The sequence below is a fragment of the Peromyscus eremicus genome, chromosome 18 (genome assembly GCF_949786415.1).
Source record: "Peromyscus eremicus chromosome 18, PerEre_H2_v1, whole genome shotgun sequence".
In the NCBI taxonomy this organism is placed as follows: domain Eukaryota; kingdom Metazoa; phylum Chordata; class Mammalia; order Rodentia; family Cricetidae; genus Peromyscus; species Peromyscus eremicus.
This window is the reverse complement of record NC_081434.1, coordinates 1,344,729-1,361,244: the sequence shown is the minus strand read 5'-3', so window position 1 is coordinate 1,361,244 and position 16,516 is coordinate 1,344,729. Positions and strand designations below refer to the sequence as shown.

The 16,516-nt window shown below is 40.8% G+C and overlaps 1 protein-coding gene across 4 annotated transcripts in view; it reads left to right on the top strand.

Annotated features, from left to right (window-relative positions):
• The window catches only part of LOC131895155 (SAP domain-containing ribonucleoprotein), a 71,376-nt gene that overhangs the window by 34,376 nt on the left and 20,484 nt on the right, over positions 1-16,516 (top strand). For all 4 annotated transcript variants that reach the window (XM_059245581.1, XM_059245579.1, XM_059245580.1 and 1 more), the window contains 4 exons: positions 7,247-7,298; positions 9,354-9,427; positions 9,879-9,907; positions 15,297-15,322. In XM_059245581.1, the coding sequence (XP_059101564.1) occupies positions 7,247-7,298; positions 9,354-9,427; positions 9,879-9,907; positions 15,297-15,322 (181 nt within the window). The remainder of the gene's footprint in view (positions 1-7,246; positions 7,299-9,353; positions 9,428-9,878; positions 9,908-15,296; positions 15,323-16,516) is intronic.

Genomic DNA, 16,516 nt, shown 5'->3' with positions numbered 1-16,516 from the left:
AAGAGTTTTTCTCTGTGCTATGTATTAGATAATTAGAACCAGGTTAACTTCAAGACAGGCACAGTTCAGTTCTCCTAGCCTTTGTTCTTTTGTGAGCCACCATAATAGATTATTAGATTAGAATTTATGATTCCCTGTGCAGTATAAATTTCTATAAAACCTTTTAGCATCAGCCTCTGCCTCCAGAGTGTTGGGATTAAAGGCATGCTCTACCATGTCCAGTCCTGTAAAACCTTACTCCTAAAATTTTATACTTTTACAGAAAACTTTACTTTTGTAGAAAAGCGTGAAACTGTGTATAAGGAGTTTTGTCAGAGGGAGAGATTGGTAGAAGCTGTATCTCATGTAAGTTTACCCTCTATGATTTATGATTTACAGTGGAGGAAAAAAAGACAAAATACAGAAGTAGAAAGTAGATTTTGCTTTGTTTAAATTATCCTTCAAGGTTAATCATTAACATTTTATTGGGGCTCTTTTCACACATTTGTAGCCATTTTGCACTTTGAGACATTAGGCATGGAGCAGTCCTCCTACCGTCTTTGTTCTTCATAGCAGTGTCATTAGTTCTGAAACTGGATCTTCTGTGTAGCTCAGCAAGGTGTAAAACTCATAGTCACCCTGTCCTGCCTCCTGATGCTGGTATTACAGGTGTGTGCCTATAGTTTTGTTAAGTGCGTTTCATAAAAGGCAGTGTATGAACCTGGGGCTATAGGTCAGTGGTGGAGGGCTTCCATGACATGTATAAGGCTGGAATAGACCAAAACCTTTAAAATGCAAAATATACACAGAGAGAGAGGCAGGCAAGAAGGGAAGGTGTTAAATAGATCATAGAAGATTAAAGAAGTTGCAAATGAAGGGGCTGAGTATATTGCTTAGTGGAGTACCCTGGATTTGATCCCTTACACCACAAAAAAAAAAAAACCAAAACAACAACAACAACAACAAAAAGCTAGAAAACTTAGGGGCTGAAGAGATGGTTGATGGTTTAAGAGTATGTACTATTCCTAAAGAAGACCTGGATTTGGTTCCCAGCACTCACATAGTAGCTCACAACCTGGGTGATTCCAGTTCCAGGAGATACAGTGCCCTCTTCTGGCCTTTGCAGGCACTACACACGTGTACATAACACATATGCAGGCAAAACACTCAAAATTTTATAAAAGGAAATTGAGCACATTCCATGAAACTTTACAAAGGCTTTTAGTAGTTTTTTGTGGATGTTTAACATGGAGTGTGTGGGTGTGTATTTGAATATGTGGGTACATGTTTAGGTGCTATGCACATTGTTTCTTGATTTTTCTTTCACATCTGGGAATCTTTTTATATTACATTGATAATTTATTTAAATGTTATATGTTAGACATAATTTTAATATTCTATTTTAATCCTTGCATCAACCCTATGATGTTAATTGTTCTAACAAGTGGTCAGTTGTTTGTGGTTTTTTTTTTTTTTTTTAGCTTGTTATTATAGGAAGTACAAATAAATAATTTAAAAGTTAAGAGAATAGTATAATGAGCCCTCTTGTACTTATCATCCAGATATAATGGCTATTAACTTTAGAACCTTATCCTTTCTAGTAATTATACTCATCTCCTTTGGGTCTGATGAAGTAGCCCAGGCTGGTGTGGAACTTGGCTATTTAGTCAAGAATGACCTTGATCATCTAATCCCAAGTGCTGGGTTTATAGACATGAGCAACCACATCTGGCTTCAATTAGTAACTTACTTTCATTGGAGGAAAAGTAATTTATCTCATCAGTCTCCTGTTGATAAACATTTATTTGTAAAAACAATAATTGTAGTGTTTTATGTCCGTATCCAACTATTCTCACAGTTATTCAAGTCACATCCAGAGGATGAATGTGTACTGGAAGATTTGCTGTATCACACAGAATGTGCATTTATCATTTTGATAGATTTCTGTCAAATACTTATAAAGCTATTAGTTTCTGTCTTAGTCAGTATTCTATTACTGTGAAGAGACACCATGACCGTGACAACTCTTATAAAAGAAAACATTTAATTATGGCTTGCTTATGTTCAGAGGTTTAGTTCGTTATCATCATGGCAGGAAGCATGGCAGCACAAAGACAGACTTTGTGCCACGCATGCACCTACAGCCTTATGAGGTATAGCCTCTGATCAGGTGACTGAGGAAGAGAAGACTAGGGCCTGGTTGACTGATGGTTCTGTACATTATGCAGGCACTACCCAGAAGTGGACAGCTGCAGCATTGCAACTCCTTTCTGGGACATCCTGAAAGATACTGGCAAAGGGAAATCTTTATAGTGAGCAGAACTTCGGGCAGTACACATATTATTACATTTTGTTTGGAAAGAGAAATGGCCAGATATGTGATTGTTCACTGGTTGATGGACTGTAGCCAATGGATTGGCTGGATGGTCAGGGACTTGGAAAGAGCAAGATTGGAAAATTGGTGAGGAAAACATCTGGGGAAGATGTATGTGATTAGATCTCTCCAAATGGGCAAAGCATGTGAAGACACTTGTGCCCCATGTAAGTGCTCATCAAAAGGTGACTTCCCCTGAGGAGGAGTTCAGTAATCAAGTAGGTAGGATGACCCGTTCTGTGGAGAGTCAGCCTCTCTCCTCCTTCGTTGCCCAGTGAGCCCATGAACAAAGTGGCCGTGGTGGCAGAGATGAGGGTTATGCTTGCGCTCAACAACATGGACTTCCACTCACCAAGGCTGTCCTAGCTGCATCTGCTGCTGAGTGCCAGATCTGCCAATGGAAGAGACTGACACTGAGCCCCATATATGGCACCATTCTCGGGGTGACCAGCCAGCAACCTGGTGGCAGGTTGACTACATTGGACTACTTCCTCTGTGGAAAAGACCATGCTTTGTTCTTACTGGAGTAGATACTTATTCTGGTTATGGATTTGCCTTTCCTGCATGTAATGAAGCCAAAATCACCATTCATGGACTTACAGAGTGCTTTATCCACTGACATGGTATCCCACACAGTATTGCTTCTGACCAAGGAACTAATTTCACAGCCAGAGAAGTGCCACAGTGGGCTCATGATCATGGAGTCCACTGGTCTTACCATGTTCCCCACCATTCTGAAGCAGCCGGCCTAACAGAAAGATGGAATGGACTTTGGTGTTTTGAACACACTGTTACAGTGCCAATTCGGTGGCAGCATCTTGAGGGCTTGAGCAAGGTTTTCCAGAAGGCAGAATCAGTGTTCAATATATGGTACTGTTTCTCCTATAGCCAGGATCCATGGGTCCAGGAATTAAGGAGTGGAAAAGAAAATAGTTAGGCTCACCGTATCACCCCTAGTGACGCATTAGGGAAGTTTTTGATTTCTGTTCCCACAGCTCTAAATTCTGCTGATCTAGAAGTTTGGTTCCATAGAGGATATAGTACTCCTACCAGGAACCATAACAAACATTCCATTGAACTGGAATATCAGACTTCTTCTTGGTCACCTTGGCCTTTTTTTGTTTTTGTTTTTAAGATTTATTTATTTATGTATTCAGTGCTCTGTCTGCATGTATGTCTGCACTCCAGAAGAGCACACCAGATCTCATTAGAGATGATTGTGAGCTACCATGTGGTTGCTGGGGATTAAACTGAGGACCTCTGGAAGAGCAGCCAATGCTCTCAACCTCTGAGGCATCTCTTCAGCCCCACTTTGGACTTTTAATGCCCTTAAACCAACAGGCTAAGAAATGAATAACAGTGTTAGGATGGGTGATAGATTCAGATTACCATGGGGAAATTGGATTGCCTCTCCACAATGGAGGTAAGAAGGATCATGTCTGGAGTGCAGGAGCTCCATTAGAGCGTCTCTTGATGCTACTGTGCCCTGTGATTAAAATGAATGGGAAACCACAACAGTCTAATCCAGAAAGGGATGATAAACGGCACAGACCCCTCAAGAATGAAGGGATGGGTCACTCCTTCAGGAAAAGACCAAAGACCTGCTGAGGTGCTTGCAGAGCGTGGAGGAAATACAGAATGGGTAGTAGAGGAAGGTAGTTCTAAACACCCATCTAAGGCCACATGACCTTTTTCGGAAACTGAGGATTGACATGAGTGCTTCTGCTGTATTTTGTTAAGAATGCATTTGTACAGATATTTGTGTTTTCTTTCAGTTTCTTTAACATCAAGAGAATATCAATGGTTATCATATTTAAGTTTTAGATGCTAAAAGGATGTCCCTCAAGGAACATTGCCACCTATTCTAAATTTATAATGCATTTACAATTGTACATGGGATATATATGTTTAGGAGTTATTATGACCTTGTTCTTTTCATTTGGAAATTAATCATGATATAAGGAGATATGATTGTGTGTCAAGTTGACAGAGGGTGGATTGTGATGGCTATTCTTGGATGTCAACTTGACTATACCTGGAATGACCTACAGTCCAGAAATGGAGGGCACACTTGTGATCTAGATCTTGAGGTTGGAAGACAACATGCCTTTGATCTGGATCTTGAGGTGGGAAGACACACCTTTACTCTGGGCCACACCTTCTGCTGGAAGCCTATATAAGGAGAATGGAAGAAGGAAGGGTTCATTCATCCTTCGCCTGCTTGCCTCGGCCCTGTCAGCACATCCATTCCTTCACTGGCATTGGAGCCTACTTCTTTGGGATTCCAGCATATACAGATAATCAGTTGAGACACCCAGCCTCGTGGGACTGAGCAACTACTAGATTCTTGGACTTTGTGTTCATAGCTAGCGACTGTTGGATTAGTTGGACTGCAGCCTGTAAGTCTTTCCAATAAATTCTTTATATACATATAAGAGAAAGAGAGAGAGACTTTCATCCCATAAGTTCTGTTACTCACGAGAACCCTGACTAATACATTAGGGGAATGCTTTTTGTATGTGACTAGATAGAGAAATTAGTCAATGAAGAATGGAAATTTCCCATGAATCCTATGAGGATGTAATTGTATTTATTGCCTGAGTTTGTGTCTAAAGGAATTGGTATATAATATGAGGAAGTTCCCTCTTGGGTTCCCTTTCTACTCTGAGGTCTACTGTAATGATTGTTTTTCAAGATGTGAACATGGAGGCTGGGATTGTAATTTAGTTGGTGTGGTGTTTGCCTCGTATGTTCAGAGCCCTGGGTTCAGTCCCCAGCACTGCGTAAAACTAGGTGCAGTGTTCCATGTTTATAATCCCAGTGAGAGGTGGAGGCAGAAGTGTCAGAGGTCAGCCGGGCGGTGGTGGCGCACGCCTTTAATCCCAGCACTCGGGAGGCAGAGGCAGGTGGATCTCTGTGAGTTCGAGGCCAGCCTGGCCTCCAAAGCGAGTTCCAGGAAAGGCTCAAAGCTACACAGAGAAACCCTGTCTCGAAAAACCAAAAAAAAAAAAAAAAAAAAGAAGGGTCAGAAGTCAATGTCATCCTTGAGCAGTTGTCTCAAAAACAACAAAAAACAAACCAGATGAGAATGTGGAAGTCACTATCCTGAAGTTGATGGGGAAGACTGCCTCTGCCTTCCTCTGCCTCCTAAGCCTTGGGATTTAAAAGGTGTTTGCCACCATATTTGGCTTTTGCCCCTCTATCTTTTTTTTTTTTTTTCTTCCGAGACAGGGTTTCTCTGTGTAGCTTTGCGCCTTTCCTGGGACTCACTTGGTAGTCCAGGCTGGCCTCGAATTCACAGAGATCCGCCTGGCTCTGCCTCCCGAGTGCTGGGATTAAAGGCGTGCGCCACCACTGCCCGGCTTGCCCCTCTATCTTAATCAGGAAAAAAGTCACAGAAGTTTGTTTTATAAAGTCTAATTTCATTAAAAGAACAGTCTTGTTGGGCCTAACTCATGCCTTTTTTTGTTTTTGAGTCAGGGTCTCTCTATGTAGACCTGGCTACCCTGAAATTTGGTATATAAACCAGTCTGGCCTTGAACTCACAGAGATCCTCTTGCCTCTGCCTCAAATGTAGGACTTAAAGGTGTGTGCCACCATGTCTGGCTGTGGCCATGCTTTTAATCCCAACACTTAGGAAGCAGAGGGGGGCAGATGAAGGCCAGCCAAGTCTATATGGGAATTACAGGCCAAGCCAGGGTTACAAGATGAGGCCCTGTCTTAAAAAGAGAAGTATGGGAGTGTGTAGTGTACATCTGTAATGAGAGGTGGAGGCAAGAGGATTACGAGTTTGAATATAGCTTTGACTTCATGGGAGAAGCCATGTCTCAGACAAAAGCAATGAAAAGATGGAGAGTTGATAAAATTTCTTAAAACAGTCTGAATATTTCTGGGCTGATCTGAATCCCTTATATATCCAAAAGGAAGTCTCTTTACATCATCTTTGGTCTGAAGTTACGTGTAAAAACAGCACTTCCCCCACCCCAGTCAAAGCTGTTAAATATTGTAAGACTTAGTTATGGTCAGCAGGGGGCATCCACTGCTTGCCTGTTGGTCTGAGGACCTCCAACAAAAGGATGGAGGAGAGAGTCAGGTCCTGTTCCAGAATTGCTTCCTCTGAAATGTCATTAAACCATTACTACCTTTCAGGGCATCAAATGGGAAAAGTGTTTAGGATATTGGAACAAAAGCTGCCCATGTCTCTAAATAAGGGGCCTTAATGAGACTGGTTATGACCCACAGTTTTATGGGAGTTGTTTGTTGGAGAGTTAATGCCCTTCCATTTATCCTGGGACTTCCGAACTTTGTCTCCTGCCCCTGTGGTCCCCTTCTTTTGTTTTCTCTTAAACCTTTTGACCAGTAACTCACCATGTTTTCCTGATTCAACACCCCGTCTCCTTAGCCTTTTTCCTCCACTTCCTGTGGCAGTTTTGTTTGTTCTGCTTTGACTGTTCTCACTAGAGCTGAAATCCCACGGGAGCAGCAGGGACTTAGAGAAGATCAAAATCAGGGCTTGTACATCACGGTAAAATACTGTGATGAGAGTGGAGAGCTTCCATTTAATTGAAGGTTGGAAAGAGGGTTCAAAAGTAACTGTAAAGTTCCTAAAAGCACATGGAATGATTTAGTCCCTTTAGCCCAGTATATTCAGCCTGACTTCTTTGCTGATTATTTCTTACACCTTAGTTAAAGTAGCTTAGTTTTAATTTTTTCCTCTCAGTAGACAACAGTTCAAGGAACCAGAGTTCTTATGGACTTAATGTTTCTTTAGATTAAAGGGTAGTAGACATATATGGGGCAGAGGATGTGACTCGGGTGAATTCTTATACATTTCTAAGGTTTTAATTTAAAATAGCAGTTTTCTGATTTTTTTAAAAATCTGTCTTTTCCCAGGGCATCAGAAAAGAAGGTGGTAAAAATTACATCTGGAATACCTCAGACTGAAGTAAGTATTCTTTTTAGTAGCAATCCCTCTCTCATTCATTTTTTAAATATTTATTAGGGTGAGGGTGCATGAATGCCATGGTACACATGTGGAGGTCAGAGGACAGTTTTCTGGAGTCAGTTCTAGCCTTCCACTTTGTTGAGGTAGGGGTCTCTCTCTCTTTTAAAAACATTTTTAAAAATTGCCTTTTATTTATCTGTCAGTTGTGTGGATGAGTGGGTGGGTGTGTGTGGGCGCGTGGGCGAGGGAGCGTGTGTAGGTCAGAGGACAAGTTGGGGGAGGTGGTTCTCTTCTTCTAGCGTGTGGATTGCAGAGACCAAACTTAGTCAGCAAACAACTTTACCCCCTGAACTATCTCCCTGGCAAACATCTCCCTGGCATAATCTGGTCTCTTGTCTCTGCTGCTGTGTTATGTGCCCCAGGCTGACTGGCCAAGAGCTTCCAGCAGATCTCCACCATCTTGCAACAAGAGTGCTTGGTTTGCAGACGTGTACTAGCACATTTGGCTTTTTACATGGTTCTGGGTTTTGTTTTTGTTTTGTTTTGTTTTGTTTTTAATGTGGGTTCTGGGGCATTCTAGCTCAGGTTTTAGGACTTGCACAGCATGCACCTTCACCCCGCTGAGTCCCCATCCTCCACCCCCCAGCCCCCCAGACAGGATAGGGTTTCTCTGTGGAGCTTTGGAGCTTGTCTTGGAACTCGCTTTGTACATCAGGCTGGCCTCACAGATATCCGCCTGGTTCTGCCTCCCGAGGCTGGAATTAAAGGCGTGCGCCGCCATCGCCACCACCAGGCTGGTTTTGTTTGTTTTTTGTTTTTTGAAACAGCATCTTACTGTGTAGCTTAAGCTAGCCCCAAATATAATCTTTACAAATCAACCTCCCAGGTGCTAGGATTCTAGGTACATGTCACTGTGCCTGGCCATCTTAACTCTTTCTTCTGTCTACATCTTTTAAAATTTTTCATTTAGGGCTGTTAATTTGGCTTTGTAGGTAAAGGTACCTGTGGCTAAAGCGACAACCTGAGTTTGATCCCCTGGAACCATATGTTAGAAGGGAGCAAGTGAGTTACATATGTTGTAGCATAGATGCATACATCCATGCATGCACACAAAATTAAAATAAATAAATGTAAAAAATTAATAATAGACAAATTTAATATTGACAATTGATGTTTCTTTCTCTACCTACTCAGGAAAATATTTGGGCTGGCAGGGTGAGCAGTTACCTTAAAACTGTCATCTGTTACATATACCACTGTGGTCTTAATAGTAACTTCACAGGCATAGGATTAGAGTTTGAGAAGTTGTGTCTTAGAAAAGTAGCAATGGTAGGTGTTCCCTTTAAATTGTTAGTTAGTAGCTGGTAAGAGTGAAATTTCTTTGGATTCTTATTTCAAGATGTATGAAAACAAGTTTCATTTGAGATCTTGTGTTAAGCTTTGTATTTTCAAAGTAGAGGGGTTTTTTTTGTTTGTTTGTTTGTTTGGTTGGTTTGGTTTTTTGAGATAGTGTTTTCTCTGTGTCGCCCTGGCTGTCCTGGAGCTCACTCTATAGACCAGGCTAGCCTTGAACTCTCAGAGATCCACCTGCCTCTGCCTCTTAAGTGCGGGGATTAAAGGCATGTGCCACTACTGCCCCTGCTCAAAGTAGAAATTTATTTATTTTAGAATTCAGTCAAGTAGTGTTTTTTTAACTTTTAGATTACTTGTACTGGAACCAGGATGTTCCTTTGATCTTTTTCACAGGGCAACCAAATACAACTTTTGGGTTTTGGGGTTTGTGTAGAATTACTCTTTTTTGTTGTTGTTGTTTTTGAGAATGTGAATGTAATAATAGTTGTGTGTCTGTGTGTGTGTGTGTGTGTGTGTGTGTGTGTGTGTGTGTGTGTGCTTGCTTTCTGGAAACAGTTGTTGTGTTAAGCCTAAGAATGGATACTACTTGATATGGTCTCAAGTAGTCAGTGTTTTCAGTTAGACCTTAAGAAATGACCCTAACCAACTTCTTTTTAAACAAAGACATTACAGTTTTCTCTATTTTCATCTGTCATCACTTAGAGAATGCAGAAGAGGGCTGAACGATTCAATGTCCCTGTAAGCTTGGAGAGCAAGAAGGCTGCGCGGGCAGCTAGGTGAGTGTTTCTAGCTCTTTGGACACAAGGTAGAGATGTTAAGTTTAGTGCAGGAGGTCAGATCTTTGTTGCTAGATATAATTGTTGATTTTAAGTGGAGTAGTGTTCTCATTAAAATTAATGAATACAGTTTGGGCCATAGTCAGAACATTTCTGCTGATTTGAATATTATCGCTATGTGTTGGTTTTTGTCATCAATGGTCAGGGTTTTTATAATAGGTAAAAGTCAGGAACAGACAGCTGCTCCTGAGTCTGAGGACTTTTAGTGTACTCTTGGACTCTTGGTGAGAAGGAGAGTAAACTGAACCTCTTTCATGGGGTTGTTAGAATTAGCTAATGATTGCAAAGTTTGAGATCACAAGGAAGAAGTGTCATGTACCCTTGACACGGACACAGACAACTAAGAGTGTGAACAGCTTCCTAAAATTCAGCTTGTCTTTTCTTCCTACAGGTTTGGAATTTCTTCTGTTCCAACAAAAGGTGAGAATACAGAGGTTCTTCTGAGAAATTTTACTTTCTTTCTTTCTTTTCTAAGAATAGATTTCATTCCTCCAAATTAAAGTAAATTTGTTAGCTCTAGAAGCCCTTAAAGAGTTAATAGCATTTGCACCCTACAGACCTTAGGAATGATTAAGAGAAGGTTCTGAAATTACGACAGAGGAGATCTCACCATTTGTTTTCCTTTCCTAGGACATCTGAGAAATGTCCAGTATCTTGTTTACTTATTTTTGTGTCTTATTAGCATAAAGTTATTGTGTACTTTTTCAGGGCTCTGAGCTAAACATAAGTACTAAAAGTAAAGGAGACTGTATTTAACGTCACAATTTTACTTTTAAGAGCTTAACAAAGAAGTGATCTTTGATACACTTAGACTTAGCCATGAGACTTAGGTTAGCATCACATATATTGATCAATAATTGGAAAAAAATATATCTAATATAGGATTAATTAAGTGTATAATGTCGTACAGTAGACTACATAGAATGTTAAAATGCTATTTTAAGGGCTGAAGAGGTGGCTCACTGGGTAAAGTGCTTGAGGAGAGTTTGAGCCCCAGAACTCGGATTTAAAAAACAGCAGAATATGGTGGTGCGTGCTTATAATCCTAGGGCTGAGCAGGCTGAGGCAGGGGGGATACATGGGACCTTCTGGCTTGCCAACCTACCTAATTGGTGAGCTCTAGGCCAGTGAGAGACCCGTCTCAACCAAACAAAACCAAGTGGACAGAGCCTGAGGAACCATGCCTGAGACTGTCCTCTGGCCTCCCATATACACACAAAATATAATATTTTAAGATAGGGTATAGATAGCAGTGTATTCCTGCAATTCTAGCACTGAGACTGAGGCAAGAGAATTGCTAGTTGAAATCCAGCCTTAGCTATGTAGTAAAAAAAAAACCTGGCTGGACGGTGGTGGTGTATGCCTTTAATCCCAGCACTTGGGAGGCAGAGCCAGGCGGATCTCTCTGAGTTCGAGGCCAGCCTGGGCTACAGAGTGAGTTCCAGGACAGGCTCCAGCTCTAAAGCCACACACAGAAACCCTGTCTCAAAAACAAACAAACAAACAAACAAACAACAACAAAAAAGTCTTAACTGAGGGGTGGTGTACACCTTTAGTCTTGGGAGGCAGAGGCAGGTGGATCTCTGAGTTCAAGGCCAGCCTGGCCTAGAGTTCCAGGACAGCCAAGACTACACAGAGAAACCCTATCTTGAAAAATAAATAAATAAATAAATAAATAAATAAATGAATAAATGAATAAATGAATAAATAAATAAATAAATAAATAAATAAATAAATAAATAAGGATAGGGTGGGTGTGGGGGCTGTCTTAAAAAAGAAGGGCCTAGTGGCTGGGTGTGTAGCTCAGTTTGTAAGGTGCTTGCCTAGCATGCAGGAGGCCCTGGTTTTGAGCCCTAGTACTATGTAAACCAGGCATTATGGTGCTTGCCTGAAATACTAGCATTTGGATCATGGAGGCACAAGGATCAAGTTCATGTCATCATTAGCTACATAGGGTGTTTCAGGTCAACTTTGCATGGGACTCTACCAAAAGAATTCTAGGTGTGGGAATGTAGCCAGGTAGAAGAATGCTTGCCTAGCATAAGCAAGGCCCTAGATTTGATCCTTAAAACCTACCCTCCTCAAAAAAGTATAAAATATTTATCAATTAGAAAGATAAATGAAAAGGCAAGTTCTATAATTATATTACCAAATATGTTACTGGTTTAGTTATAAAAGAGAAAGTATATGGGCATGAAGAAAAGATCAGAAGGATATACACTGATTTGTTTTTATTAATCAGGTCATGTTACTGGAATTTTGAATGACTTTTTGCTTTTTTTTTTTTTTAAATCCATACAATAAATATGTGTTATTTTTTAAAAAGAAAATAATAAAAAGGAAAGTACATATATATTCTCTATGTAGCCCTGACTGACCTGAAACTCTATATTGACCAGGCTGGCCTCTAACTCAGAGAATCCACCTGCCTCTGCCTTCTGAGTGCTGGGATTCAAGGTATGTACCATCTCACATGGCTTCAAAGTTGTGTCTTAGAAAAGAATATAGCACCTGTTCTCCAGGATTTAATGTAGCTACAATCCAATCCTATCATCTTGTGATCTTTCAGTAATTTAATGTGTTGAGAAAAAATGTCCCAAAGAGGTCGGGTTGCTATACTTGCAAAAACACCAAGGCTTGGAGCATAACCCTGGGTTTGTTCCCAGCACTTTATAACAGAATAAGAAAAATCCTGGCTGCCATCACTAATATTTTAGAAATGACATGTTTTGTCGCTGTTGATTATATCAAAAGAAATTCAGTAGAATTGGTATGGGTACTACAGAGATGACTTAAAAGATGATGCTTTATGAAGAAAAATAAAAGCAAAAATTAAGCCAGATGATATGGCCCAAGTGCTATAATCCCAGCATTGGGAGGCTGAAGCAGAGTCATCAAGAGTCAAGGCCAACCTGATTTACAGTGAGACTCTGTTTAAACAACTTCAAAGCTGGTCATGGTGGTACACACCTTTGAGTCCAGCACTGGGAGGCAGAGGTAGACCGATCGATCTTTCTGAGTTCCAGGATAGCCAGGGCTATGTAGAGAGACCCTGTCTCAAAACACCACAAAAACAAAACAATAAAATAAAACAAAAAACAGCTCTTCTCTGTACCACCCCAAAAGCTAAAATTAATAATCTATAAAGAAAACTTGGTCAATAATGTAATATATAAGTAACATTTGCAGTGTTATTTATACATTCTGACATTAGAACTACAGAATAAGCCGAGCAGTGGTGGTGCACACTTTTAATCCCACCCAGCACTGGGGAGGCAGAGGCAGGAGGATCTCTAAATTTGAGTCTAGCCTGGTCAATAGAGCAAGTTCCAGGACAACCAGGAATACACAGAGAAACCCTGTCTCGAAAAACAAACAAACAAACAAACTACAAAATGACTCTTAGAAGAATTTAGGAAATGTGAAAAGAAATAATATTTTTTGAACCAGAGCATAAGACAGACACTTAATAGTTCATATAGATTTGAATGTCTACAGTGGGGAGGTAGGGAACCCCTTATGAGAAATAAAGGTTAGTTGAAAGTTTAAAAAGTTTTGTTTTGGGTTAGCCCCCCGAGAAGACTGCTCAATAGAAAGGGTTTAAGTCAATAGAAAGTCTTTATTGGGCTGGAGAGATGGCTCATTGGTTAAAAGCACTGACTGGTCTTCCAGAGGACCATGGTTCAGTTCCCAGCACTCACATGACAGTTCACAACTGTCTGTAACTCCAGTTCCAGGGGACCCAACACCCTCATACAGACATACATGCAAGCAAAACACCAATGCACATAAAATTAAAAATAAATACATTTAAAAAAAATAAAGCCTTTGCTGATGAATACACTTGGTGTTTGGGATCCCAGTGTATGAGCCTTTCCCAGGGTGAGCTTTTATACACAAAAACTATGTCCTTGGTTGACATACTTCAGTTAACAAGAGCAGTTAGCTAGGAGTAAAAAGAACTTCAGAAGCCAAAAAGCAAGGTTAGTACATTTAGAGACTATGGAATTTGATGGATTAGGCCTTTGCTTTAGTTTTGGCAAGTGATGTGGTCTATGTGGTGAGTTTTACAGCCTGAATGGTACTTCCATCCTGGAATCAGTTGTGCTAAGGTCTCAGGGCTTACTAAGATCTTGGGCCCTGTTACAGTTTGGAACAAATAATTATCACAGTATAGTGGTGCCTACCTGTAATCCCAGCTCTTGAGGGTGGAAAAGTGGATGAAGGAGGATTTGGGGTTCAGGGCCGTTCTCTGCTACATAAATACTATATTAGTTACTTTTCTGTTGATGTGACAAAACGTCATGATGAAAGGCAACTTGAGGAAGAGAGAATTTATTTTGACTTATGGTTCCAGAAGGATAGGAGTCCATGACGGTGCAGCAGAGGCATGGCGCCAGGCAGCAGACATGGTGGCAGGACAGGAAGCTGAGAGCTCACATTGTGAGACAGGCAGGCACAGAGGGTGAGCTAGAAACAGGCATAGCTCCAGTGATGCGTCCTTCAGCAGGGCCACACTTCCTGAACCTCCTTACACACTTCTGCCAGCTAGGGGCCAGGCGCCTGTTCAAATGCTCAAGTGTTTGGGTGACATTTCTCGTTCAAGCCGTCATATACATACATAAAGTATGTAATTCATTCGAGTTTTTTAGTTTATTCAGAGGCCTGTGCAGCATTACAGTGAATCTGGTATTTACTATCCACGAAAGGAATTTTGTGCCTATTACCAGTTATTCATTCCCTCTTCTACCCTAGTGTTTAGTCAACCACTGGTGTTTATCTCCATTTATAAATTTAGCTTCACACAAATGGAAGCATGTATGATATGTGATCTTTTGTAATTAGCTTTTTCATTTAGTATAGTACTTAATTTTTTTTTTTGTTTTGTTTTTGTTTTTGAGACAGAATTTCACTTTGTACCCCTGGATGGACTCAGACTTGCTGTGTAGCTTACTTAGGCTGGTTTCAGATTTACGATCTTTCTCCTTTAGCCTCCCAAATGCTAAAATTACAGATCTGCATCACTGGGCCTGTTCTGTATGTCTTTTTTTGTTTGTGTTTTCAAGACAGGGTTTCTCTGTGTATCCCTGGCTGTCCTGGAACTGCCTCTGTAGACTAGAGTGGCCTCGAACTCACAGAAATCCGCCTGCCTCTGCCTCCCAAGTCCTGGGATTAAAGGCTTGAACCACCACTGCCAGACATGTATGTCTTATCTCTTTGTGTATATAAATGGTGCTTTGCCACTGGACATTCTCAGTCTAACATGTTTCCAAAATTGATATTAAAGAATATTTTATTCATTTCATTGATTATAGTATATCCCACTATATGGATATGCCCCTTTTTATTTAACCAGTTATCAGTTGATAGTAGCTTATTGCTTTCACTATTTATCTGATACAGTTAATGATGCTGTGAATATTTGTAAGTTTTTGTATGGGTGTATGTTTTTCAATTTTTTTAACCCATGTCTAGAAGATAACTTACATGGAGTTGGTTCTCTTCTTCACCTTACTTGGACTCTGGGGATGAACTGCAGGCTTGTGGCACAAACACCTTTACTTGCTGGGCCATCTCACCAGCCCCAGTGTCTGATTCTTATAACCACAGAACAGTCTGTGGAAGTAACTTAAATTCTGTTTGTAGGTATTGTTCTTTTTTAATCAATTAATTAAAATTTTGAGACAAGGTCTCATGTATGTCTAAAGGGTTTTTATTGTGCGTATTATGATTATGCTCTTAATTTGATTTGAAGATTTGATTTTATGAGTTTTAACAATATTAAATAATTAACCTTTTTTCCCCCTAGGTCTGTCATCTGACACCAAGCCTATGGTATGAAACCCTTTAAAATCTCTCGCACGCCGATCTGAATCCTGTGCAGTTTTACAGATAGAATCTCTGTCAGAGTTTGCTAACTTTTCAGTATAGTGTGCCTTGAATTTTAAGTATTTGAAGTCTGGGGAAGATAGAAAAATTGCCACATCTTCAAGTTACTATAGATATCCTTTCCTACCAGCCATCGCTTTGAAAGGATAAGTAGATTTTTGTTAGCTAAAGGATAACCCTTTGGTTTTATGACCCTGAAGTTTTAGGCCTTACAGCTTTTGGTAATGCCTAATTTTTTGAAATTAATTAATTAATTAATTTTGTTTCTTTGAGACAGGGTCTCTCTGTGTATCCTGGCTGTCTTGGAACTCACTCTGTAGACCTCAGAGATCTACTTGCCTCTGCCTCCCGAGTGCTGAGATTAAATTTTTTTTTTTTTTTTTTAAGATTTGTTTTTGGAGAGGGGCATGCCACAGTGTGAGTGTATGTGGTGATTAGAGGACAACATGGTGGAGTTGGTTCTCTTCTTCCACCTTGACTTGGGTTCTGGGGATGAACTGCCAGGCTTATGACGCAAACACCTTTGTTTGCTGAGCCATCTCACCAGCCCCAGTGTCTGATTTTTTTTAGGGGGTGGGGGTTTGAGACAGGGTTTCTCTGTGTAGTGTTGGTGCCTGTTCTGGATCTCGCTCTGTAGACCAGGCTGGGCTCAAACTCACAGAGATGCGCCTGCCTCTGCCTACCGGGTGCTGGGATTAAAGGCGTGCGCCACCACCGCCCGGCTCAATGCCTGATTCTTAATGACAGCAAACAATCTGTGGAAGCAACTTAATAAATTCTATCTGTAGATACTGTTCTTTTTAAAAATCAATTAATTGTTTAATTTTTTGAAACAGGGTCTCATGATTCCCGGGTCAGCTGAGGATGGCCTTGAACTGTGATTCTCTTGCCTCTACTTTCAGAATGCTGGGATTGCAGACATAGTTCACTCTGTTGGCTGCACTCTGTCTGCCCTACTTCATATGGTGCTGGGGATCAAACCCAGGGTGCACGCCCAGCAGGCGCTCCACCAGCTGAGCTGCATCCCCAGCCTTCTGTCTCTTACTGTAAACTGAAGAGAAGGCAGGCATGGTAGTGCACGCCTTTAATCCCGGCACCTGGGAGGGAGGCAGAGGCAGAGGCGGTGGATCTTTATGCACT